At 42.4% G+C, this 25,746-nt stretch overlaps 1 protein-coding gene and 1 long non-coding RNA gene across 2 annotated transcripts in view; both read right to left on the bottom strand.

Annotated features, from left to right (window-relative positions):
• Nucleotides 1-25,746, bottom strand: part of PARM1 (prostate androgen-regulated mucin-like protein 1) — a 100,161-nt gene that overhangs the window by 34,685 nt on the left and 39,730 nt on the right. The window contains exon 2 of the mRNA XM_036336425.1: nt 2,571-3,299. Coding sequence (XP_036192318.1) covers nt 2,571-3,299 — 729 coding nt within the window. The remainder of the gene's footprint in view (nt 1-2,570; nt 3,300-25,746) is intronic.
• Nucleotides 7,425-11,978, bottom strand: LOC118669906. The gene is made up of 3 exons (XR_004972170.1): nt 11,793-11,978; nt 10,947-11,024; nt 7,425-7,539 (listed from the first exon to the last, which is right to left on the bottom strand). It is a non-coding gene; the product is annotated as an uncharacterized LOC118669906 (long non-coding RNA).

The raw sequence follows: 25,746 nt of genomic DNA, 5'->3' as shown, positions 1-25,746 counted from the left end.
AGGAGAGGCACACCACATAGTTTCTTCTTTAATAGGGGATAAATCCTCTTTGGGCTGTGAAATGGAGTCTGGTCCTTGCTCAGTGATCTCCCTCTGACCTGCCACATTTATTTTTTGTCCAGTCATTCCATCCTTCCTTCATTTACTCGGGAGTTCCTACTGGCTGCAATATTCCCTAGGACTTTATAGGGTCGTGACCAGCTCTGACGTTAATTTTGTGGCTCTTGACCTTGCTGGCTTAGAGTTGAGGAAATTAAGATACATGGTCTAACACATGAGCCAGAATATTGGAACAGGACTGTTTTAGATACTCTAGCCCAGTGGTCGGCAAACTGCGACTCGCGAGCCACATGCGGCTCTTTTGCCCCTTGAGTGTGGCTCTTCCACAAAATACCACGTGCGGGCACACACGTACAGTGCGACTGAAACTTCGTGGCCCATATGCAGAAGTTGGTATTTTGTGGAGGAGCCACACTCAAGGGGCCAAAGAGACGCATGTGGCTCGTGAGCCGCAGTTTGCTGACCGCTGCTCTATCCCATGAACCTAGGGCACTTGTGGAAAGTAGTAAGACCATCAGATTACGGAAATTCTTACATGCCCGGCTCAGAATGTGTGGATCCACCATGTTTGGAGTATCTGGAGTGGGTAGAGAGCAGCGAAAGGGAGATCAGTGAGAAAGCTGAAGAAGCAGTGTACAGGTGGCGATGAGGGCCTGAACTAGGACAGAGAGAAGAGATGGGGCCACTGCCTGCAAGCTGCCCTTTGACGGCACCTTGGTTAGAGACAGTCCTTTAGACACTGAGTCAAGTCAACACCCATTCTGCTCCAGGTTCCTAGACTATGCTAGAGATGTTACCTGCATGTTGGCAACATGGAAAGTATCAGGCAAGGTGTAGGGTGGGAACTGGGGCAGAGGCAGAGACAGAAAGTGCACATCGAAATGCAGTGTGGTAAGTGCTGGCTGGAGGCATAAACAGGGGTGCAAATGGGAATGGGAGCTGCACAGAGGAATCTATGTTTGAATCTGATGTGCTAGATTTCTTCCTTTTGCCTCTCCAAATCCACTCCCACACTCCTCCACTTTGCTCTCTGCCCAGGCCTCCAGGAGGCTGACCTGTATGGACCACATCAATGGGTTTCCTTGTCCTTGGCTTCCGCATATCAGAGGGAAAGGGGAGAGTGAGGGCAGAGTACTGATTCCCTTCACTCTTAGGAGGTTAACCTTGGGCTAGTTGTGTCTCTCAACCTAGAGTCTCTGCTGCTCTCAAGGTGGTCTATTCTGCAAGACTTTCTCCTCTGGGTTCTGGTTACGTGCCTTTCCTCCTAGGCCTGACTCATAGCAACTCTGCCATTATAGTCCCTTGTGGTTCCCCTGTATGCTAGCCAAACCTTTGTAATGAATTCCTTTATGCTGGTTTAATTGAACCTCCCTTTCTTATTGGGACTTTCACTGATCTACTGGGATTTTGAAATAAGCATTTGTAATTCTTTGGGGCTTTATTCCCTAATAAACTATGAGCTCTTCCATGAGGAATCGTATTTTGTTCATCTTAGCTGTATTTCTCCCCACCTTCACTGTCTAATAGAGTTTCTATTCATAGTGATTGTTTATCTTTTTTTCAAAGATGTTAATTTCTCCTCACAGCCATTCCTTTGACCTCAGGTGGTCTGTCAGGAATATTCCCCTCTCAGTCCACCCCTAAGCAGGACTACCCAGAGAAAGAGCTGCAGCCCCGTGTTCCCCCGTCACCTGGCTGTTCTCACTTCACTGTTTCTTAATCAAGATTCCAAATGTTCCCACTAAATTATTTTCCTGCTCAGTTCCCTAAAATTTAGTTTCCATGCCAATGCCAGATGCTTGTGACCTCAGAAAAGACCCTAAATCTCTCTCCATTATAATTTCCAAGATTGCAAAATCAAGATAAAATAATACTAACTTCACAGGGTTGCTGGGAAAATAAAAACAAATGTGACATCTTGTAAAATTTACTGTGTTTCTCATGAAATATATCAATGACTATAAAGAATAAAAAAATTCTCTACACCTCCACCTTACCTTTTTAGACTGGTTTTCATAAACACTTTGTTAGTACAGATCAAAATTATAATAACAACTGATATCTCCTGTGTACTTAATCCCTGTCAGTAACTGTTCTAAGCACTTTATATATCATCTCACTTAATCTCCACAAGAACCATATGCCATGGAACCTCTTTTATTCCCATTTTACAGATGAGGATGAAGAAGGCCACAAAGTGATGAATTAACTTGCCTAAGGTCAAGAGCCGGAATTGAAATCTGGGAAGCTTGACCAAATGCCATGCTTTTAATCCCTTTACTTACATATTTTCATTCATTTACATTCTCTGTGACAAAATGTAAAGACAAATCATAAAGTTGGCAATTGGCCACAATGAGATATCATGTGGAAATTCTTGGGAATTATACTTCAGTTCATGTGTTACACTCCAAAATTCAAAGTTGACAATTGTGTTTGGTTAACTGAATTGCTTTCTTAACATCTCCATGTGGTCAAGAATGGTAGTAGGGTTCTCAGATGAGACTCACCTGAACTTAGTGCATGTTCCACTTCCTGCATGATCACCCTGGGGGAAGCGGTGGTGGTCTCAATATCTACCAGAATACAGGTCACTTTGGCTGGCACAGTTGTTTGGGGCGTTTTCTCCGTGGGCACCAGCTCCGACGTGGCATGTGAAGTGGGGGTGTGGCCAGAGCTGTGCTCCTGTGCTGGCGACTCTCGTGTGGTTGGGGCTCCTGTGGTCTTGGTGCTGGTCTCAGTGGAGCTGTGGTTGGTATTGTCAGAGACAGAAGAAGAAACCTCTGGGGGTGAGGTTGATAGAATTGGTGGTGGTGAGGTGGATAGGGCCGGGGGTGATGAGGCTGGCATCTGAGCGGAGGTGGGTGAAGGAGACTCAGCCAGGGACCTCGACCCTGTGGCTGACACATTTGCCTCTGGAGTGCCTGAGCTGTGCTCTGTGGGCATGGGTGTTAAGGGGACCACACTGCTTGTTGATAAGGTGTCTGTGTTTGGGTCTTCCAAAGTCAAGGTGGTCTCCTGTCCTGTGGGCTCCATGACAACATTCTTGGTGGTTAGAGATGTCTGCACTGATGACACTGTAACGGGGAGCACTGAGTTGCTGGGTGTACCGCTGGTGGGGGAGGCAGGAGGGCTCTGTGGAGAGCTAGTCCAGAAGGTCGTTGGTGTTGGTGAGATAATCTTTTCCGGAAAAGAAACAGGCAGGGGGGCTGATGTAGGCTTGCTCTGCACTCTCAGTCCTGTGGAAGAGCCAGTACAAAAGTGGTTAACGTGTGAAAACCTGAGAGGCAAGGTTGTTTTGCAGTTCTCATTTTGCATTGCGCATCCCCAACTGTGAAAGTGACTTTTAAATATTTTCTTCCCACTGCCCTAGCTGGTTTGGCTCAGTGGATAGAACTTTGGATTGTGGACTGAAAGGTCCCTGGTTCAATTCCGGTCAAAGGCACATGCCCGGGTTGTGGGCTCGATCCCCAGTAGGGGGTGTGCAGGAGACAACCGATCAGTAACTCTCTATCATCATTGATGTTTCTATCTCTCCCTTCTTCTCTGAAATCAATAAAAATCTATTAAAAATATTATCTTCCCACTAATTGCTCTCCTCTTCTATGTGGCTATCAGTAGAAACCGGCCTGGAGGCTCAGTAAGAGCATTTAGTGGGTCAGTCAAAGCAAGTCCAGCCAATTCATGGAACAACCTAATCTTGTCTCCTGCTTGCTTCAAACCTAGCCCTTAAAAGTGAGACTCTCTGGGGGACTGGCTCTATGGGAATTGGTCTGGACTGCTGAGGGCCCTGCTCCACATGCCTGTGGGGATGCCTATGGTTTGTGCGGGGTGGGGAAGGCATGGTTGGTGAGTGGAAAGCTTATTGATTGACTTTTCCCTGCCCCAGGGTTGTGAGCTCTGTGTTTATGCCCGGGATGCAAGGCCTATGAGCTTGTTGGCTGAGATGAATAAAAGTCTGAGCACATTCCCTGCAGAGGAGGAAAGGCAGGAGGTCCAAGAATAAAAGCTGAGAGGAGGATGGGAGGTTTAGATATATTTTCTGAAACTGGAACTCAGGACTTCTGAATTTTAGCCTGGGGTCTTTAGGATCATATCATTTTACAAAATGTTCTTCATATTTTGTAAAGTTTAGAATTAGTTTTCTTTCTTCCTCCTTCCCTCCATTTATCCATGCAATTTAATTAATTAATTAATTAATTAATTCTTTCATTCAAGTATTTAATAAATGGCTTGTATGTGCTAGCACCCTGCTAGAATCTGGGCTTATGATTTCATTTTTATGTAAAACATCTTTTAATCGCCTCCCCATGCCCCTTGCCATTCACTGAAAAGCTTTCCCCAGTCATTTCTATCTCAGCGGATGGCACCCCTTTCACTCTGTTGCTCAGTTAAAAACTGAGACATCATCCCTCATACCCCACATCAAATCCACCAGCAAGTCATGATGATTCTACCTTGAAAATATATCCTAATCCAACCACTTTTCAAACTTGTCCCATTACCTCAACACCACCTGAGCCACCAGTTGCTCACTTAGACAACTGACATAGTCTCTTCATTGTCTAAGGTTCCAGGCTCCTCCTTTCAGTCTACTTTTCACACAGCAGCCAGTATGATCTTTCAAACTGGTAAATAAGATCATGTTCTTTAACTGATCAATATCCTTCAAAGGCATTCTGTTGCAGTTAGAACAAAATCCCAAAGTTACAAAATCCCTATGACGTTCCAAGTTAAAATATACATACCATAACATTGACCATTTTAACCATTTTCAAGTGTACAGTTCAGTGGCATAAGTATATTCACATTACAGTTCAATCATCCCTGCAATCCATTCCTGGAACCTCTCATCTTCCTTAATATGCTTTGTACCCATTAAACAAAACTTTCCATCCTTTCCTTCTCCACAGCTCCTGGAAACCACTATTCCACTTTCTGTCTCTATGACTTTGACAGCTCTAAGAACCCTATGTAAGTAGAATCATACAGTATTTGTCCTTTAGTGACTGGCTTATCTCATTTAGCCTAAAGTCTTCAAGGTTCATCCATGTTATAGCATGTGTCAGAATTTCCTTCCTTTATAAAGTTGAATAATCTATTGTATTATAGGCTACTTTTTGTTTATCTGTTCATTCACTGATGGACTTTGATGGGTTGCTTTCACCTTTGGTATATTATGAATAATGCTGTTATGAATCTGAGTGTACAGATATCTGTTTGAGACCCTACTTTATTCTCTTCGGTATACACCCAGAAGTGGAAGTGGTGGATCTATGGTAATTCTATGGTTAATATTCTTAGAAACTGCTATACTCTTTGTTCATTTTTGTTTTTCATAAAATAGTTTATCCCTTGAATTGCAAATTATTTACTTAATTATTTATTATCTTTTCTATCAGAATGTAAGCTCCATAGGGTGCAGGGACCTGGTCTTAATTCACTGCTATTTCCCCCAAACCTAGGACAGTGCCTAGGTCATATTAAGTACTCAATTAAGTACTTGTAGAAGGAACAAAAAAAGAAAGGAAGGTAGATAGGAAAGTAGAGGGAAAGAAAATAGGAAGGATGGGAGGAAGGGAGGAAGGAAGGAGAGAAGAAAAGAAAGGAGAGAGGTAGAAAAAATAAATTAACTTAAGAACTACATACCACTTAGTATGGCCACATCTATCACAGCTGCCTCAGGGATGGTTGCCTACCTAGTGTCATATGAGGTCAGAAATCTTGTTTAAAAGTCAACTTCACTCTACGTCATTCTACCGTGATGTATCCCTATGCCTGCTGTCTTGGTAGGTCTTTGATTATTTAATCTCTGAGGAGATTCCTTGGGGATAGCATATAGAACATAGCCAACCATGATCAAGATTCATAAGGAATAAAACATAGGCTGGATTCTAGCACAGAAGAAGGGAGAAAAGATGCATCAGGGGCATTTGGGCACTTGGGATAAATTGCTTCCTTCTTCATCCTTGCACACAATAGATTCAGCAGCTGATGGAAAGTTCTGCTATAGAATCTATCCTGAAAATATAGTTTGTTCATTATTTAACTGAATTTAACATTTGGATTATTATAAAATAATTGGTTTTATGTTATTTAAAAAAGGTTGGTCAAGACCATAAACCACAAGAGTCATTCTCTAGTAAACATGAGGATGGATCTCTCAGATTAAGCTACATAATAGTCCATTTTGTGCTGGAGGACTTTTGGCAACTGTGAAGTGTCAACAATCTCAGGATGAATACAGATCAAGAGATCTTTGAAATGTGGACAAAACAACAGTTGGGACAAATAGTATTAAATAATATTTCTTACTGGCTCTGCATCTCAGTAGCTCTCGTGGCTTATTAAAGATTCTGGGATCAGAAAAACAAAAATGACAATGTTTACTATTGTTCATAGTATCATATAATAGATGGGCAGATGGAGGCAGAGAGAGCCTCAGTCTGGTAACTGAATCAGAGTCTTTGGAAGTCTGGGGTAAATGGGAAATGAGTCATATACAAAGGAGCATTCATTCATTCATTCAAGCTTTTATTGAGTAGATTCCATGTCCATGGCCTTGCCCTTAGAGAGTTCACTATCTAGCAGGACAGAATGGACACCATCTTCCTATAATATGATATGAAAAATGTCTTATGGAATCAAAGCAAGTTGCAATGGAAGCCTTGAGGAAAGATAAATAAATTTTGTATAAGGACCATGGAATGTAAAAAATACAAATGTCATTTATAAAAGTCACAGAAGAGAAGACATTTCAGTTGGTTCTGAAAGGATGAGAACACACAATATGCTACTTAAGATATATGATGTTCAGAGTGACACTTGCATTGTCATTTCCAATGGAGCTAAGAGCTGTACCATGGAAATTATTACAGTGCTAATAATGACATTCTTCAGGAACTGGTTTTATTGCACAAGACACTCATTTTCTTACTTAATTCTGACTAATATACTTTAAAACTTTTTATTGATTGGTTTTAGAGAGAGAGGAAGGGAGAGAAAGAGAGACATCAATTTTTTGTTCCATTTATTTATACATTCATTGTTGATTCTTGTATGTGCCCCGACTGGGGATTGAACCCCAAATCTTAGGGTATCAGGACAATGCTCCAACCAACTGATCTACCCAGCCATGGCCTGACTAATATACTTTTACAACTCCTACCCTCCAAAGAGGTGTACATTCATTTTCCATGTTACCTACTGAGTACTTACTTAAAATACTTTACAGTCTAGTTCAGGCAATTCCTACTCCTAACAAAACAACCATGTGTGAGATCATGTTTAACAATACTGGTTATCTTCACTTGAACAACCTTAATTTTTAGTTAAACATTAAAAACATAAGAGTATCTGCCTTATTTGATGGTACATTCCATATTGCTCTGACTGCTTGAGGGTGGTCTTCTTTCAGCATGAAAATATCGAAGGCTCAGGCACCATGACTCTCCTAGAGATGCTTGCTATTGGCTCAGGCTGCAAGAACAAAATACCATCGATGGAGTGGCTTTAACAACAGAAATGTACTTCTCACAGTTTAGAGGCTGGAAGTCCAAGCAAGGCATGGGCCAGTTCAGTTCCTGGTGAGAACACTCTTCCTGCCTTGTAGGTAGTTGCCTTCTAGCTGTGTTTCAGAGTTGCCTCTCCTTGTGTGTTCTTGAGGAGGAAGAAAGGGAGTCAGGAAAGGAAGGAGGGCCCTAAAGAGAGAGAGTATGCAAGCTCTCTGGTGTCTCTTCTTACAAGGACACTAATCTCATCATGAGGGACCCACCCTCATGACCTCATCTAATCCTAATTCCCCAAAACTCCATCTCCAAATGCCATCACACTGGGGATAAGGGCTTGAACATTCAGAATCACTGAGGAAATACAATTTTTGCCTTCTCATGTATAGTACAGGCATACCAAACTGAGTAAGTCAAACAGCGTAGGATGTATATATTTCTTCAGGATTTCAAGAAATATTTAGAGCTAAAGAGGGCCTAAGTGATGAGCAAGGACAGCCCCTCATTGGATAAATGAGGGAGCAGACACAGAGAGGGAGGTGATGTGATTGAACTTATGCATCTGAGAGGAAGAGTTGGGCAGTGTTATCTGGAAACAATTGTGTAGGGACAAAGTCAGAACTAGAACTTCCACCCTCTGACCACCACCACCACACTGTGCCCTGGCCTCACAGAACATACTGTAGCAGCTCTCATTACAGAGTGAGCAAGGAGGAGCCCACATGAGACTGGGCCACTGAAGAAGTTAAAATAATGTAGTACCCCCTACATCTCCCAACCCAAGGTAGGGTCACTTTCCATTGAAAAAATGAATTAGTTCTAGTATTTCCTTGAGAAAATGGCAGAAGAAATAAAATGAAGAAATTGAACCCATTCATCTCTAAATTAGAAGTGAATGAGCATTGTTCCAAAACAGAGAGACCTTGCCAGATATGGTGTATGCTGCCTGGGCAGTGACAGACCTGCATGCCCGAGACTGATTGATGTGAGGAAGGACATCTCTTAGACTTGGCCAAAATGTGGGGTCAAGGGGAATGATGGCCAACAAAATCTGAAATTCCTCCCTGTAAGCTTACAAATGACAGTTTTTCCTGAAGTTTGGTCAGCTTTCATGTTGTAAGAATAGCTGACAGATTATTTGTTGTTCAGAAGAAAAGCAGATTGGTAGTTGTATAGAAAATGATTTATTTCCATGTATATTGCCCTTTATGGGGGAGACCAATATCACAGTTTACGTCTCTTTGATATATGAAAGAACTGTGCCTGGCTTGATCCCTGGTTTCTTGCCTTGCTAGGAGGGATTTGGGGGCTGAGGGGTGAGACAGGTAGGTGAGTTCTCCCAGTGCAGAGAGGAGTTACAGGACATTCTATGGTAGTGAGTCTGTGTTTTGCACATGTGTTCTTGGCTTGACTGGTTGTCAGGAATATGAGTCTGTGATACAGATGCAGGTGGACAGTGAGTTCCCTGAACTGTCACCCTTTCCTGGGGGTTTCATGAGCAACAACTTGGGTCAGTGCCAGAGTCCCAGGCACCCTGATTACCTGTGTTGCTCTCATCTGTTCTCTCTCTCCCCACCCGCCACCCCCAACATGTCCTTTCCTGTCCTTGGCTTGTCAAGTACCTGAAAAAACATGTGACAAAGCTTTGGCAAATTCAGTGAAACTCGATCAAATCGCAGTCAAGGCCTCTCCTGTTGCTGCCAAGTCAGCCGAGTGTTGCCTGTGGTCTCAGTGGATCATGCCAGGCCAACCTGGCAGAGGCCCCAGGGCTGCGGAAGGTCCACACGCTAAGTAATTACTAATGGTTACTCCACACAGTTGCCTCCCCCCCAGCCCTCACCCCGTGAGCTTCTTGAAGGGCCAACTGGACCGTATCACCCTCTGGTGAGGGCTGAGGGGAGAAAAAGAGGCTGCATGGCTTCTCCCTGCATTGAAGATAAAACTTCAAATCCTCACTGAGGCTGAGAAGGCTTGCTGTGATCCCACCCCAGTCTGCCTCTCCAGCCTTGCTCCCCACCAGATCCTCAAACATACCAGGCTCTTCACTTTATTCCTTCTGCCTAAACAATTCTCCCTCTTCTCTCTGCCCAAGTTATTCCTATTTATCCTTCCAGTGTTAGCTTAAGGGCCTTTGCTGATTCTCTTGCTAAAATCCGCCCCTCCTGCCCTCAACTCCTCATGTGCTCAAAGCACATTCTGTAACTCCACAGCGTTGAAATTGGCATATAACTGTGTAATTCCCCCTATAGACTGTGTGTGTGTGTGTGTGTGTGTGTGTGTGAGAGAGAGAGAGAGAGAGAGAGAGAGAGAGAGAGAGAGAGAGAGAGAGAGAGAGAGAATGAGCTATGTGCTCTATACAGGGCACTGTGCTGAGCACCTTACATGCATCATCTTATTTTTATTATTTTTAGTTTTTATTATCTTCACGCGAGGATTTTTTCCCTTGATTTTTAGAGAGAGAAGAAGGTAGGAGGGAGGAGAAGACAGCTAGCTAGCTAGATAGATATATAGATGATAGATAGATAGATAGATAGATAGATAGATAGATAGATAGATAGATAGATAGAAAAACATTGATGTGAGAGACACATCAATTGGTTGCCTCTTGCATACGCCTCAATTGGCGAACCTGCAACCGAAGTACATGCTCTTCACTGGGAATCAAAACCTCAACCCTTCCGTCCGCAGGCTGACACTCTAACAACTGAGCAGAACCAGTGCATCATCTTATTTGATCATAATAACCATTATTATCTTGATTTCACAGGTGATGAAATAGGCTCAGAAAAGTTAAGTAACCTCCCCAAGGTCACACAGCTACTATATGGCATAGTTGAACCTTGAACCTGAAACTGTCTGACTCCAGGCTAACCTTTTAACCACTCTACTATATTGTACTGGGAAATGCAAGGGTGTTTTTGAAGTCTGGGCCCCAATTTTTTCTCCATTTCCCCTAATAAATTCTTTAGTATAGGCCACTAGACTGATCTTTAAAAAACGTATCTGACCATATTAAATCCTTCAAACTCCCTTTAATCCTATAACAGGCTCCCCATTGTCTTATGGATAAATCCTGAGCTCTGTGGCATAGCACATAGCACCTTTAATGATCCCCTGACCCCACCCCCTCATGAGCCTTGTAATCTTAGGGATTGGAGTCACAGTGTGTTCCTGTCTATCTATATTCTAATATACCCACTGTCTGCCACCCTGTCTTTGCATCTGCTGTTCTTGCCACCCTAACTCTTCTCTCGCCACCTCAATTATGAGAACTGTAGAGCCTTAACTCCTCGGTGGCCACACAGAGACCTTCTCCTTTGTGTGGCCATGGCATTTCATACAAACTTTAATTGTAGCACGCATTATACTGAGCCATACTTTCCCTCCATGCTTGTCTCCCATCCGGCTGGGAGCCCTAATAATAGGGACTGTGTGTTGTTTTTTGTGTCTTCATGCCTGAAACAGAGAAGGTACTCAATAAATATTCACTGAGTAAAAACATGGATTTTCTGCCCTTTGGAAAACAGGAATGTTCTCTGGCTTATATGCTGGGCCAGGATAGCAGAAGTGCATCCTCCCTTTCCTTGTCGGTAAGTTCCATCAAAACCACCAGCTAATGAATTTTGGATGGATCTCTAAACAGTCTTTTGCTATGTTTGCTTGCCCATTTCTACTTTAGAGACCTCAGGGGTTTCTTCTCTGTGTGCATGACATAGACCAGAGTCACCAGCTCTTGAAATGCTGACTATCAATCAGTTGGCTCACACAGAGGCTGGACTTACTATCCCTGCTTTGAATGAACTAAACTTCAACAAGCATTTACGAGAAAGAGAGATAGAGTAAAAAATAATCTTAAAATGTTATATATGTAAGCTAGGTCTTAGTATTCTTTAGGTTGAGTGAAGACGCTGTTTGGACCCCCACACTTACAAAAACTCATGTTGCTTTAGGTTGGGTTAGGGCTGCTTAGGGCCCCAACACTCCAGAAGGTTCATCTAACATCTGCAAAACCATTACCAATCAATCTGGTCTAACCATATGGTGTTTGAAAGCTATCATATGTCTAGACAGAATGTGTATGCCCCAAAGCCATCAAACTGTGCTTAAGAAGATACTTGTTTGAAGCAGAAAAGCCATATTCTCCTGATGGAAATGAGATACAATTCTAGTCCAAAAAGAGGAAAAGTGCTCTGTGATCCAGCTGCCAAGTCAGAACCTGCAGACCTGGTGTATGACTCAGTTTCTCCTTCCATAAAACAAGGACTAGTGGTATCATCAGGCTCCTGTGGGTGTGGCAAAGGCTGAGAGAAAAACATTTGTGAAGAATGGTGCACTTCCTGGGAAAAAATATACCATTTTCTTTCTTTTCTCCGGAAGCAACATCTGTCTTTGTCAGTCAAATCCACACACCCCTGGCCCACCCCAACTCATTATTATTAGCCTGGGAGGACTGTGTTACCCGTCCTCAGAAGGAGGCCGTGCTGAGCAAGGATGCCAACAGATGCCTGAAATTCTGAAGGTACCACATTAGGGGTTCTCAGGGTGGAGAGAAAGAGAGACCACGTAGCGAGGTCTAGTACCTTTTCTTCAACTGCATTGTGGATGAAGGTGGATATGGGTGAGTGCATGGGTAGTGGAATGGGATGAGAAGACCACACACCTCCTTCAGGTAGCAGGACACTTCTGAATAACAAAGTCAGGATCTCAGGTTCCCTTCCATGGGCCCAGTTCCAACATGTGTGGGTCCCAGTGCAAGAGAATGTCTAACTATGAAACTGTTATGAATCAAGATGTGTCTGTGACCCAGCCTGTGCTCCATCCAGGGCCTGCAGCCCACTCCCAAGGACCTCTCAAGATGGACAAAATCAGGGAACTCCCAGGGCAGTACAGGCCACAGCTGGGCCTGAGTCTGCCTGAACCCAGGATGAAGACTGACCTGGACACGTTTCCCTGGCAGCTTTGGTGGGCAGACTCCCCTTCCCTAGGCCTTACTTTTCTGGCAGGGTTTTCAGGCATTCCTAAGTAGGGAGGAAGTGCAGGTAGCACCTTGGGTGACTTCTGGTGACCAACTTTAAACAAAGGCAGCGACTCCTCTGGTGACCCAGAGCTGAGGCTGTGACTCTTCCCTGCACTCATGTGCTCACTGGCCATACCCTCTGGCCTGGGAGCCCAATTCAGCTCCAGTGGATTCTCCTTTTTGTTCACTGAGTTATTGAAATTTCAAAAAATTTCTTGGGGGGTTGAAAAGAAAACACACACACTTTGTGCATGGGTGTTTGTAAAATGCAACCATCTCTTGCCTGGTTGAGGGGAGGAGGCATAACCTTCCTTCCACTCCACCTCCTATAGCCCAAATCACACAATCAGGTCATTTCTTATACGCTGCAATCCCTGGGGACTATGAGAACTTAAGAAAGCTCATAATATTGGCCTGCTTTGATTCTGAACCTCTTACTTCAGAGGACCTTTTTCTAGACTTAGAGTTACCGAACTGACAGAGGAAGACCTGGTATCATTGTACCACTGCCTTCTCAGCCTAAATGCACTGCCCACTTCTTGCCCTCCTGTGTCTCCAGCTCAGCTAAGTGCCCTGTCCATGATTCCTTGTTCTACAAAGAGCTGTGGATGTTTATGTGCTCAGCTCCATGGCAATCTGCTTCTGGAAGGACGTTCTTAGGGGCCCCCCAGGCTGATCCATCCTGGCATTCTTATTGAAGAATTCATAGGCAGTTTGACTAATCACAGGATAATGCCCACGAAATGCAATCAGATAAATGAAGCTGTTTGCTTTATAGCGTTTTAGTTAACACATTTCTAATGCCAAATTCTGGGTACTCTATAAGCATTAAGTCAACCTCCACAATCAATCTAGGATAATATTACTATATCTAGTCCTCATTTTAAAAGTAAGCAAACTGAAGCAGAAAGAGGTTAAATAATTTATCAAGACATATAGGTAGAAAGTAGTATAGCCTAGATTCAAACTCATCAAAGGCAGTCTATTTTAGTGACTTGCCTTCTTAATCATCTTGCTATATATATATATCTATAGAGCTGAGATTGATGGGATAAAAGCTAAGGGACTTCTGAAAAGATTTTGCTTCTCTATTTGAGGAATATAGAAGAAAGTGAAATTCTCTTGGTGCCTACTCTTTCACCCTCCTCCCTGTCTTTAATGTAGATGTGATGTCTGGCACAGTGGCAGTCATATTGTGAAGCCAAGGATGAAAGTCAACCCACTAAAGATCATGAAAGTAAAAAAAAGGAAGAGCTTTCACCTTGATGATATTGTTGATTTTGCCAACCTACGCCTTAGATGCCTGTCTCAGACTTGCTGCTAAGTAAACAATAAATGCCTTTGGGGATTAAGGCATGTTGGTCAGTTTTTCTTACAGTATAGATGATAGACCATGTAAAAGCTTACTATGTGGCATAGCAAGTGTTCAGTAAATATTAGGATGTTATTTTAACCTCTAAGCTCCTTTAATCTGCTAATGATTTTCAAAAGGCACTTTTTAGGCACCATCAGGGGGAGACTATGGCACCACCTATGAGCCACAGGGACTGAGTACTCCTGACATCCTTCATTCAACAAAGCAATAGGCAGCTGGACCTATAAGTGTATCTGGAGGTATTCTCTAGGTTGATGCTTATGAAAGCTGAGCTGCCTCACAAACCCACAGATTGCATCAGAAAGGAGAAAAAAAAAAGCAAGCTAAATAAGATTTTTATTTTTCTACTTTATTTAAACACTAGAGGCCCAGTGCATGACATTCGTGCACTGGAGGGTCCCTCATCCTAGCATACACCCTCTTGCAGTCTGGGAGCCCTCAGGGGATGTCTGACTGATGGATTAGGCCTGCTCCCCAGTGGGACATCCTTAGTGCTTCTGCAGAGGCAGGAGAGGCTCCCGCCACTGTCACTGTGCTCACCAGCCGTGAGCCTGGATCAGGACTTCTGGCTGAGCGGTGCTCCCCCTGTGGGAGTGCACTGACCACCAGGGGGCAGCTCCTGTGTTGAGTGTCTGCCCCCTGGTGGTCAGTGCATGTCATAGAGACCGGTTGTTCCGCCGTTCAGTCGATTTGCATATTAGCCTTTTATTATATAGGACTAGAGGCCCGGTGCACAAAAGTGTGTGCACTCGGGGGGCGGGGGGGGTGTCCCCTCAGCCTGGCCTGTGCCCTCTTACAATCTGGGACCCCTCGGGGGATGACCACCTGCTGGCTTAGGCCTGCTCCCTGGGGATTGGGCCTAAGCTGGCAATCAGACATCCCTCTGGCAGCCCAGCAGCCCTTGGGGGATGTCCACTTGCCAGCGGGGAGCAGACCAAGGCTGCAGTCAGACATCCTTAACACTGCTGAGGAGGCAGGAGAGGCTCCCACCACCACCACTGTACTAGCAGCCATCAGCCTTGCTTGTGGCTGAGCAGAGCTCCCCCTGTGGGAGCGCACTGACCACCAGAGGGCAGCTCCTGCATTGAGCGTCTGCCCCCTGGTGGTCAGTGTGTGTCATAGTGACCAGTCATTCCCAGTGGTTCTGCTGTTAGGGTCAGTTTGCATATTACCCTTTTACTATATAGGATAGAGGCCTGTTGCACAGGTGGGGGCCAGCTGGTTTGCCCTGAAGGGTGCCCCAGATCAGGGTGGGGGTCCCGCTTGGGTGCCTGGCCAGCCTGGGTGAGAGACTGATGGCTTTTTGCAGCTTGTCACACCCCCTTTAGGATGGGGGTCCCCACTGGGGTGCCTGGCCAGCCTGGATGAGGGGCTGATGGCTGTTTTTAGGCTGACCACACCCCCTTCAGGGTGGGGGTCCCCACTGGGGTGCCTGGCCAGTCTGGGTGAGGGGCTGAGGGCCATTTTCAGGCTGGCCGGCGACTGAAGCTCCCAACCTCTCCTTTTTTTCTTTTTTCTTTTTTAATTCTGGGATTTATATACCTTCTATAATTGAAACTTTGTTGCCATCACTGGAGCTGAGAACTGGCTCCTCCCGCTCCAGTTCTGAGGCCACGGCCTGCTGAAAGCAGGTATCTGGGGTTTGTTTAGCTTCTATAATTGAAACTTTGTTGCTTTCGGAGCTCAGAGCCGGGCCACGGCAGGCGGGGAACCTTGGCTTCCTCTATCACTGGAGCAAACAAGCCTCCTGCTTGCTTCTGCTGCATGGCTGCCGGCCACCATCTTAGTTGGCAGTTAATTTGCGTATCGCCCTGATTAGCCAATGGGAAGCATAGCGAAGGTATGGTCAATTACCCTTTTTGTCTTTTATTAGATAGGATGGTTCAGAAATTTCTGGGACAATTTTCACCATGAGTCTTCGTATGACATGCATGAGACTGAATGGCTTCAGGAGGCTGAGGAAGCAGAGGAAATAGCACCCAGCAACAACCAGGGACCTGTACCTTGTCATTATTTTTTATTTTATTTTTTAAATATATTTTTATTGATTTCAGAGAGGAAGGGAGAGGAAGAGAGAGATAGAAACATCAATGATGAGAGAGAATCATTGATCAGAGGCACACCCGCTACTGGGGATCGAGCCCGCAACCCAGGCATGTGCCCTTGGCCGGAATCGAACCTGGGACCCTTCAGTCTGCAGGCTGACACTCTATCCACTAAGCCAAACTGGTAGGGCTACCTTGTCATTATTAGACAAGCTGGCCTGCTTTATCAGTGCTATAAGGTACAAGCAAGAACACACTCACTACTATTATTTTTTAATTTTAAGCATCACTTAGCAGTTTACATTTAAAGAATTCAATTAGACTTTTGTTTGTTTAGGTCCAATTCAACCAATACATATTGAGTGCCAGCTATGACCAAGGCACCCAGGTATCTAAGTGATGGGCAAGAAGGCATACTGGAAGAGAAAGAAATTCGTTTTATATTTCATGTAGCCTTTCCATTGATGGCTGCAATTTGGCTTTATTTTCCCCCCTCCTTTATGGTGATGTTTAATGTCTCTGTACTTGACCTTTCAGAATAATGACCTCTGATATTGGCACAGTCATAGTTCCTCCTCTACCACCTTTTCTTTACACAGATTGTTGTGTCTAGTATGGTCTGAATGCTTGTGTGCCCTCTCCCCACTCAATTCATATGTTGAAACCTAATCCCCAGTGTGAAGGTATTTGAAGAAGGGCCTTTGGAGATGATTAGGGCATGAAAGTAGAGCCCTTGTGAATGGGGTTAGAGACTCCACCCAACTCCCTAGCAAACTTCCTCCTGGTGAGGGCACTGACCTTCAGCAGAATGAGACCATGCTGGGGCCTTGATCTTGGACTTCCCAGCCTCCAGAACTGTGAGAAATAAATTTCCAGTGTTTATAAAGCACTCAGTCTATGGAATTTTGTTACAGCAGTCCAAACTAAGACAGAAGGGGATAAATGAGTGGGTGAAGGGGATTGGTAGACTATTAACTAACACACTAAAGTAAGGTGTTGATTGATTATAATTCCTGCTCTTTAGCCCTTTTTGTCCTCTATAGACATCTAAGTGAGTTTTATTCTTTATTTGAGTGTTTCAGGCTGGAAGTGCAGAGGCAGAATGTGGAACCCTGATGTCTCTATCTGGTTTTGTGGATGTCAAGGCCATAATTTCTCCAACAGGCTGCTTCTCCTCTTTGAGACCCAGCTTCCCTGATTATTAACCCTTTTTTCCCACAAGGGACCCTCAATGCTGTGCTTGGCCTCTCTGCTGAGGGGGGTTATTTTCAGAACTAGGACTAGGTGGAGGATGGAGGCTGTGGATGGAGCCATATGCAGAGCGGGGATCCCAGGAGAGGACTTTGTGTTCTGTTTTCTCATGGAATGTGGTCCAAGTCCTGATATGTTGTCAAAGATAGGCAGACCATCCTATGGAAAAAGGGAACCATGTGCCAATTCTCTCCCTGAATAAGGAGAAGGACACTGGAGAATGAATGGGAGCTCAATCATTAGGAGGCTCCACTTTAGTGTGCAAGCTTGGAGCTCACACAAGGGTTTGAAGAACATAAGCTAAGTGGGGACAAATCTTATTTCCAATTTACATGTTATTAGAGTAAATTTTAATTTCATGGGAGTGAATCCCCTCTGCAGAAATGTTCTCCATAATGAGTGAAATCAATATGAGGAACCATGCTTTGTGTAAAAGATGTTGTGAGTAATGAATTTCAATCAAATACTTTACATGATGAGGGGAACTAGCTGTTTGAAGAAATTCCATAGCGAATCCTTATTTAATGTGATTAATTACCTCCTAATTTGTCACTTGTATAAGAAGCTTTCTGACTTTTAATTTGCTTACAAGTCAGGACTCTTTCATGCTCTTCTTTCCTAACACATTCACTACTCCAGAAAGAAGCTGCTTGCTCTTCTTACTCAAGGAGTTTGCATCTTGGCTTAAAATAACATAAATCACTACTTGGCCTTCAGGGTTTCATTTGTTAACAAACCTCCAACTGCTGTTACTCTCAGTATCTCTTAATGCCTGCAGCACGGCCACCCCGGCTAAGGGAAGTGTCAGCAACACCAACTGGGGAGGGACCACTGGCGCTATTACTGGAGAACAGCATAATCTGATAAAAATCTTTGGGATCTATTAAAATGCTGCTCCACAGCCACTGCTGGCAGATGCTATTAAACACATCAATCTGAAAGGACAGAACCTGGCCATGCTAGCTAACTTGGGTGAATTATGGAGGCTGTATAAAAATTGGCTCTGCTGGCAGCTCAACTTAAAGAATAATTTAGAATAGCTTTAGAAGTGTTGCTACTTAGAAAGAAATTATTCAAAAAATAACTGTGCCCATTCTATACCTCATGGACCACTTCTTAAAAATGTTCCATGTTCTCTCTGGCAACGTTGGGATTATACAGTGACACCCTAAATGCACACATACTTAATTTGAGGTAAAGGCAGCTCTACCTCATGGCTTTATTTTAAATGTGGTTCCAAGGTTCCTATATCCAGCCTTGTGTCATCTCCGGTGTCCCAGTCTTCTTTCTCCCAATGCCTTTTGGGCTTTGCATTCAAAAGGTCATTAGGTCTAGCAACTGGTTTATCTTTCTCCATCAAGCCAGCTCCTTGAACTTCCTCTACTTCTGTCATCACTCACATCCTTATCCAAGTTTTTTATTTTATGTTTTAAAAATAAAAATGGATTCAAAAAAATGAAACTAAACCACAATCTTACATCATGCACAAAATTCAACTCAAAATGGAATAAAGATTTGGATATAAGACCTGAAACCACAGAATTTCTAGAAAAAGCATAGGCACTAAGCTCCTTAACATTGGTCTTAGCAATGTGTTTGTGGATCTGACTCCAAATGCAAGGGAAACCATCATTAAAATAAAAAGGCAACTCACAGAATGAGAGAAGATATTTGCAAATCATACATCCAATAGGGGTTAATATAAAAATATAAAGAATTCATCTAGTTCAACAACAAAACACAATAAAAAGTGGGCAGAGGATCTAAATATATATTTTTCCCAAGAAGACATATAGATAGCCAACAGATACATGAAAATATGCTCACCATCACTTATTATAAGGGAAATGAAAATCAAAACCACAATGAGATATCACCTCACACCTGTTCAATGGCTATGATCAAAAAGACAACAAATAATAAGTGTTAGAGAAGATGTGGAAAAGAGGAAACCCTCATACTCTGTTGGTGGGACTGTAATTGATGCAATCACTGTGGAAAACAGTATAGAGATTATTGAACAAATAAAAAATAGAACTACCTTATGACCCAGCTATTCCATATCTGTGTATGTATCTGAAGAATACAAAAACACTAATTTGAAATGATTTATGCACTTTTATGTTCACTGCAGCATTATTTACAACACCCAATATATGGAAATAACTTAATGTCCATCAATGGATGGATGATTAAAGAAGATGTAGTATATGCTATATATAATGTAATACTACTCAGTTATAAAAAAAAAAAAATCAAACCTTGCCATTTGCAACAACATGGGTGGACCTTGAGGGGATAATGTTAAATGAAATAAATCAGAAAGAGAAAGAAAAATACCATATGATTTTACACGTATGTGTGATCTAAAACAGATCATAGATACAGAGAACATATAGGTGGTTACTAAAGGGGGAAAGGATTGGGAGTGGGCAAAAGGGGGCAGGAGAGTCAATTGTATGGTGATGGATACAGTAACTAGAATTTTGGGGGTAATCACTTCGCAGTATATACAGACATAGAATTATAATGTTGTAAACCTGAAACTTACATAATAATAAAAATAAATACAATTGTATATATTTAAGGTGTAGAATATATGATTTGATATATTCATAAGTTATCTACTTTGATAAGTTCCCCATAAAGCTAGCCAGAAGGAAATGGGTGGGTCATTCTTCAGGCCTTAGTACAGATGCCCACATGTCCTTTGGCAGGAGCTATGTGACAGCCAGACTAGTGACACACCTTCTCTCTAGCTCCAAGGCTGCTTTTAGCATGACAGACTCACATCTCACCCTAAAAGCACTTATCAATTGTTAGTCTCTGCGGATTGAAGCAGAAGCACTGCTTCTGGCTATGGGGCTGTAATTGCATTCACAAGTCTTCATCCAGAAAATCCACCTTTCACTAAGTCCTTATCAAATAATGATATATGGGAAAGCCAAAATTATTCTTTGCAAGATCAGAAATAGCATTTCTCTTTGCTGCGTAATTGAATCAAGACCATTTCAGCTTAGGCTTCTCTCTCTGGAATCCATCCTTTCATTCACGACCTAAGCAAGCAACAGCAAAAACTATGAGAAAACTTTCTGAACCATAGAGGAAATTAATTCTCCTTTCTATGTATAATGATACTTTTGATGATAACTACTGATTATTTTTGGTAATAAAATTAATGGTAATTAAATTAATTACTTGGTAATAATTTTGATTTATGTTTTACTGTTACAAAGCCACCACCAGTCTAGGTAAGCAATACTAAGAAAAACGGAGGAAAGCAAAATTCCCTTTTACAAAAAGTGGTCAGTTCTCCAGAAATTAGCAACTCTGAGACTCCAATCTCCCAAATGAGCTGCTATTCCATTGTTTCAGCTGCACACGGGGCATTTCTTCTTGGAAGGAAGGCATTGTATCACCGTATGCATTAGGTCCCAATCTAAACTGAGCAATTCCAAAACAGTTCTCTAAAACGCTCCCTTAGTGCTGCCAGTGGCACTAGTTAGGTTTAATGTATTAGAAGAAGGTTTGATTTCTTTCTCATTTTTGTTTCCCATGTCCTGTCAAAATCAATGCTCGTTTATCCTTCAATTAAAAAAAAAATTTAGAGCCCGCTATGTAGTAGGTACCCTGCTAATTCTTGGTTTAAAATAATGAACAAGGTCATTTTCCTCACAGAGCTTAGAATTCAGTGGAGTGGGCCACTGATTAGGCATGAGGATAGGATGCTGTTTAATTAGTGATAGCGATGGGTACTGCTCGAGCACACTGAAGGGCCTCAGGCACATGTGGGTCAGGGTGTTCCAGCAGACGTTCTGAGGGAAGTGACCTCTCAGATTGGATGTGGAGGATGAGAAGTTGGTTGGGAAAGAACAGGGAGGGTGGGAAGTCCGGAGCCTGGAAAGCTGCTCGAGGCTGTTTCAGAGAAGAGAAGCCACTGTCCTGGATAAAGGTAGTGGCCGTGGATATGAGACAAGTGAGTGTACCCAAGACCTCTCTCGGACTGAACTCCTTTAATGTCTCTCTCAGTACCTAGCATGGGCCTGCACACAGTGGATACGTGAGGGTGTGCAGAGCACACATGGAATTCAGGAGCCAGGGTGCACTGTTCAAACCCTGACTCGGCTCCTCATTAGCTCTGTGACCAGGAGTAAGTTATTTAATCTCTTGGTGCCTTAGTTTTCTCAAATGTTAAATAGGGATAATAATAGGATATACCCCACAGTAAATACACAGTACATGCATAGCTAATATAGATAAGCACTTAGAACAGTGCCAGGCACATAAGAAGCACTCAGTAAATGCCAATGATTATTATTAAATGTGTTTGGCATTACATTGCCATTTTCTTTACTCACAGTCTCATTACACCTTACTCCTCAGCCCCATGATGGCATCCTAAACAACCTTCCCACCTTATTATTTCCTTGCCTAATCCTACTCTGCACATGGCTTCTAGATTAACCTTCAAAACATCTTTCATCATGTCACTCCCCTTTTCCAGATCTCACATGCCTCCCAATTAAGTCCAAAATCTTTACTCTAACAACTATAACCCTTCCTTAACCTGGTCTTGTTTACTCTCCTCTAAGCTTATTTCTATTATACTTATACCCCAGAGAATGCCTTTTTGGTTTACAAGAATTTGAATTTGCAAGAAGTTTCATGTAATATCTACTTTGGCTTATGCTGATGCATTTATTCACATTTATGAGAACTGTTTTGGAAGGTGTGTATCTCCCAAGTAGCTGAATGCCAGGAAGAGCCCCTATGAGGTCATCTTCCCAGTGGTGAAGTATTCCCAGTATTTTTGGTTTGCAAGTCTATAAAAGTGACAATCTTATGCACCATTTGCTTTGCTTTTATTGATTTAGTTTGTCTTTTGTGGGCTGGAAAAGGAAAGGACAGTAAAGGTTTAAATGTATGTTATTCGATAGCCATAAATGAGCTGAACAGAGGCCTTTAGCTTTATCTCAGAGTAATTAATGAAGGGAAATTGCCTTGGAGGCCATGCATTGACATCTAATGTTATTCACTGAGGCGATAGTGTCCGTTGGAAAGGGGATTTGGTGGTGTTTTGATATACGTGGCTTAATTCCAGGGCTCAATAAGCATCACCGTCTCTTGAAATTAATAGTAATTGTGTTTTAGATTTATAGAAATTTGCCTTCTGGAGGTTTTCAGGAAGACATTACCCTTAAAAGACTGAGGAAGACTATTGTCTTCCAAAGGCACACTGTGCTCAATGCTGGGCATCAGCTTATTTTTCTCCTCCACACACCATACCAATTCCTGCTTCTTGGTCTCGATGGTACTCTGTCCACTTCTAGCATTTGCCAAAGCCCGACTCTATTGCTAGGGCTTCTGTCCTCTGTAAAGTCTTTTATAATAATTACAACCCACTTTGACATTTCCCTTCTTTAATCTTCTATTGCCTGTTCCTTTTTCTTTTATTTGTATCTTTTCCTGACTTTAAAAATAAGGTACAATAAATAGCACATATTTAAAGTATACAAAACTAATGTGATCCGACATAAGTACACACCTATGAAACCATCACCACAATTAAGAGAGTGAACATATCCATAATCCCCAAAAGTTTCCTTGTACCCCTTCATTATCCCACCCTTCCTTATACCCAGTCCTATTCACAGACAACCACTGATGTGCTTTCTGTCACCAAATATAAAAATTGTCATTCATTTCTATTCTTCATTTGATATAAAGTTATTTTTGTCTTAAACACTCAATTATCTTGTAAGGATATGTAAAAAGTAAGGGTTAAAGTATTTTATATTTATCCCCACATACATTCCATTTCCCTTCTCCTTGTTTATCAGTTATATATTGCTGCATAACAAATCACCCCAGAACTGAAACAATTTAAAACACGTATTATTCCACAGTTTTAGTGGGTTGGCAGTGAAGTGTCTTCCCTTTGCTTCCATGATAGTGCATCTTTTTTAACCTTCTCTTATCTCTGTATCCTCCATTTTTAGTTCTTCTTTCTAGTCTATAAATATAGGAGCTCTTCACAATATCACCTAATCTGATGGCTTTAACTGTTATCTTTGTCAAATACTTAGTGGCAAATTGATAGCACCAGAGGGCCACAAAATGGAATTTATGTGCCAAATATTTTTGCCTGTCATCTGGCAAAAATTAGTCTCATTATCCTAATTACCATACTTGATTGACAACCATTATTTTGGCTATCTCTCTACCTTCTGATGCTAAACTCCCATTCTCTGCTGTGATTTTCATTGTCTTCTCAACTCAGCTGGTAACAATTTATGATTGTCCAAAGCTTTCATTGGATGGTCTTATGTCCCTGTCCCTTGGGTCACAGACAGAGCCTGAGGTCCACTTACTGTTTCTGGTGCTGTTCCTACATATCTCAGCTTCTTCTCTGGCTAGATCTGTGTTGGGCTGAGGTCAACAGTATTCTGGAGGAACTCACCAAACCCTATTTATATTGTAGTTGCAAAATTATTTCTCCTTCCAGTTGGAAAAATGGTTTTATAGATAAAGATATCAATAAAAGTGAAAGGCAGTTCCTTCAGGACCAATGGCTGTGGCTCCCAGGTCTTGCTAGCTTGAATGAAAAACCTTGTCAATGGATATGCTATTAATTTTCATGCAGATACTCTGCTCTTACCTCAAGTCCAATAGATTTACCTTCTCACTTTCCATGCCAATCTGATCCTTCCCCTGTGGGCCCCTATTTTCATGAGTGATGACATCAATCTCCTGATTAGATAAGCTTAAAGCTCCAGAGTCATCTCCAAAACCTTGGTTTCTTACTATTTTCACCTGATCTGCTTTCTAGTCTCAACAGTTTTACGTTTATGATGTTTCCTATATGTCAATGAATTCTGACACTCCAATGGTTCTCATTCATTTTCCCCCTCTAGCTTCCCATTATCACTTTGATGGAAGGCCTCATCCCTGATCTCATTGCCTCTTGATACCAATCCATCCCACACAGTGTTTCCAGGTAAAACTCCCTCAAGGATGGCCTGCTTATATGAATTCCCTCTCCCAAAGTTTCAGTAGCTCCCCACTGTCTACAAAACTCAATCCAAGCCAAACCTCCAACACTGAAGGCCCTTTCTTTAGTGATTTTGGCTTCTACTACCTTTGTAATCTTAGCCATCTTACCTCACCCCACACCTGTCATCTCCAGCCAAACTGAATGTCTAGCTTCTCCTGGAATTCTCTCAGGCCCATTTACGCTTGTTTACACCTATGAATCTGATCTGTAAGGTCCAGTACATATTCCAACTCCTTCATGTCATTTTCTCAAAGTTTCCAGCCAGAAGTAATAGCCATATGCTTATGCTTAGAACAGTGCCTGGCAGACAAGAAGTATTTATTTGATGAATGAATGACTCTTTCTCTTTTATACTATCATAACATTTGGTACATGTTCAATAGTACTTTTGTCATCCTGCCTTGGTGCACCAATTAGTTAATTAATTCAACAAGTAGTGATGGAGTACCCATGATGTGCAAAGGTTCCATGCTACGGAATTAACTGAATAGTGGTCATCTCTCCCCTGGCAATGTGGATGTGTCCCCTGCATGCATGGCTGTTTCCTCCCACAGTGAAGTTTCCAAGGGAACAAACCACATCTTACGCCTTCGGGCTTCACTCATGGAGCCTAGCATAGGGCCTTGCATGGCACCCAGTAAATGCTGAATTGAATAGAAATGGATTCTTTCCAGAATTAATGAAATAAACGCAGTTCAGATAAGAGTCAGGATCCTGACAATCTGTTTATGTCTCAAACAATTGAAAGGACAAAGATCTTTTAATATCCCTGGAGGAAGTAGGTGCTCACTTGCTTCTTTGTATCTGACTGCAATCCCTTTCAAAACAGAACAGAACTCTGTTCTTATCGATCAACCACAAGAGAACACCAAAAACAACACAAAATCTGTCAAGTTTAGTTTCTTCAAAAAGTAATCAACCTAAGTGAGCAGCGGACTTTAAAACTGCACAATTTTATCTCCTGACCTTGACATAACCTGGCTTAAATAACACCTCAAGTATTTTATTTTTATTTTTATTTATTTATTTATTTTATTTTTTAAAAATATATTTTATTGATTTTTTACAGAGAGGAAGGGAGAGAGATAGAGAGTTAGAAACATCGATGAGAGAGAAACATCGATCAGCTGCCTCCTGCACACCTCCCACTGGGGATGTGCCCGCAACCCAGGTACATGCCCTTGACCGGAATCGAACCTGGGACCTTTCAGTCCACAAGCTGACGCTCCATCCACTGAGCCAAACCGGTTTCGGCAAGTATTTTATTTTTTAATGTACAAAATGACTATTTGATGTCGCTATTATTTTAAATTTAAAAGAGGTTTCTACAAATAATTTTACTTCATGATCTTCTTATATACTACTCAAAATAGGATTCAATTTACACACATCTTCCCTTAATATAATTACTGTCTATAAATAGGACTACTAGAACA

Source organism: Myotis myotis, unplaced genomic scaffold (assembly GCF_014108235.1).
Source record: "Myotis myotis isolate mMyoMyo1 unplaced genomic scaffold, mMyoMyo1.p scaffold_m19_p_1, whole genome shotgun sequence".
Taxonomy (NCBI): Eukaryota; Metazoa; Chordata; class Mammalia; order Chiroptera; family Vespertilionidae; genus Myotis; species Myotis myotis.
This window is presented reverse-complemented; position numbering and strand designations above follow the sequence as displayed.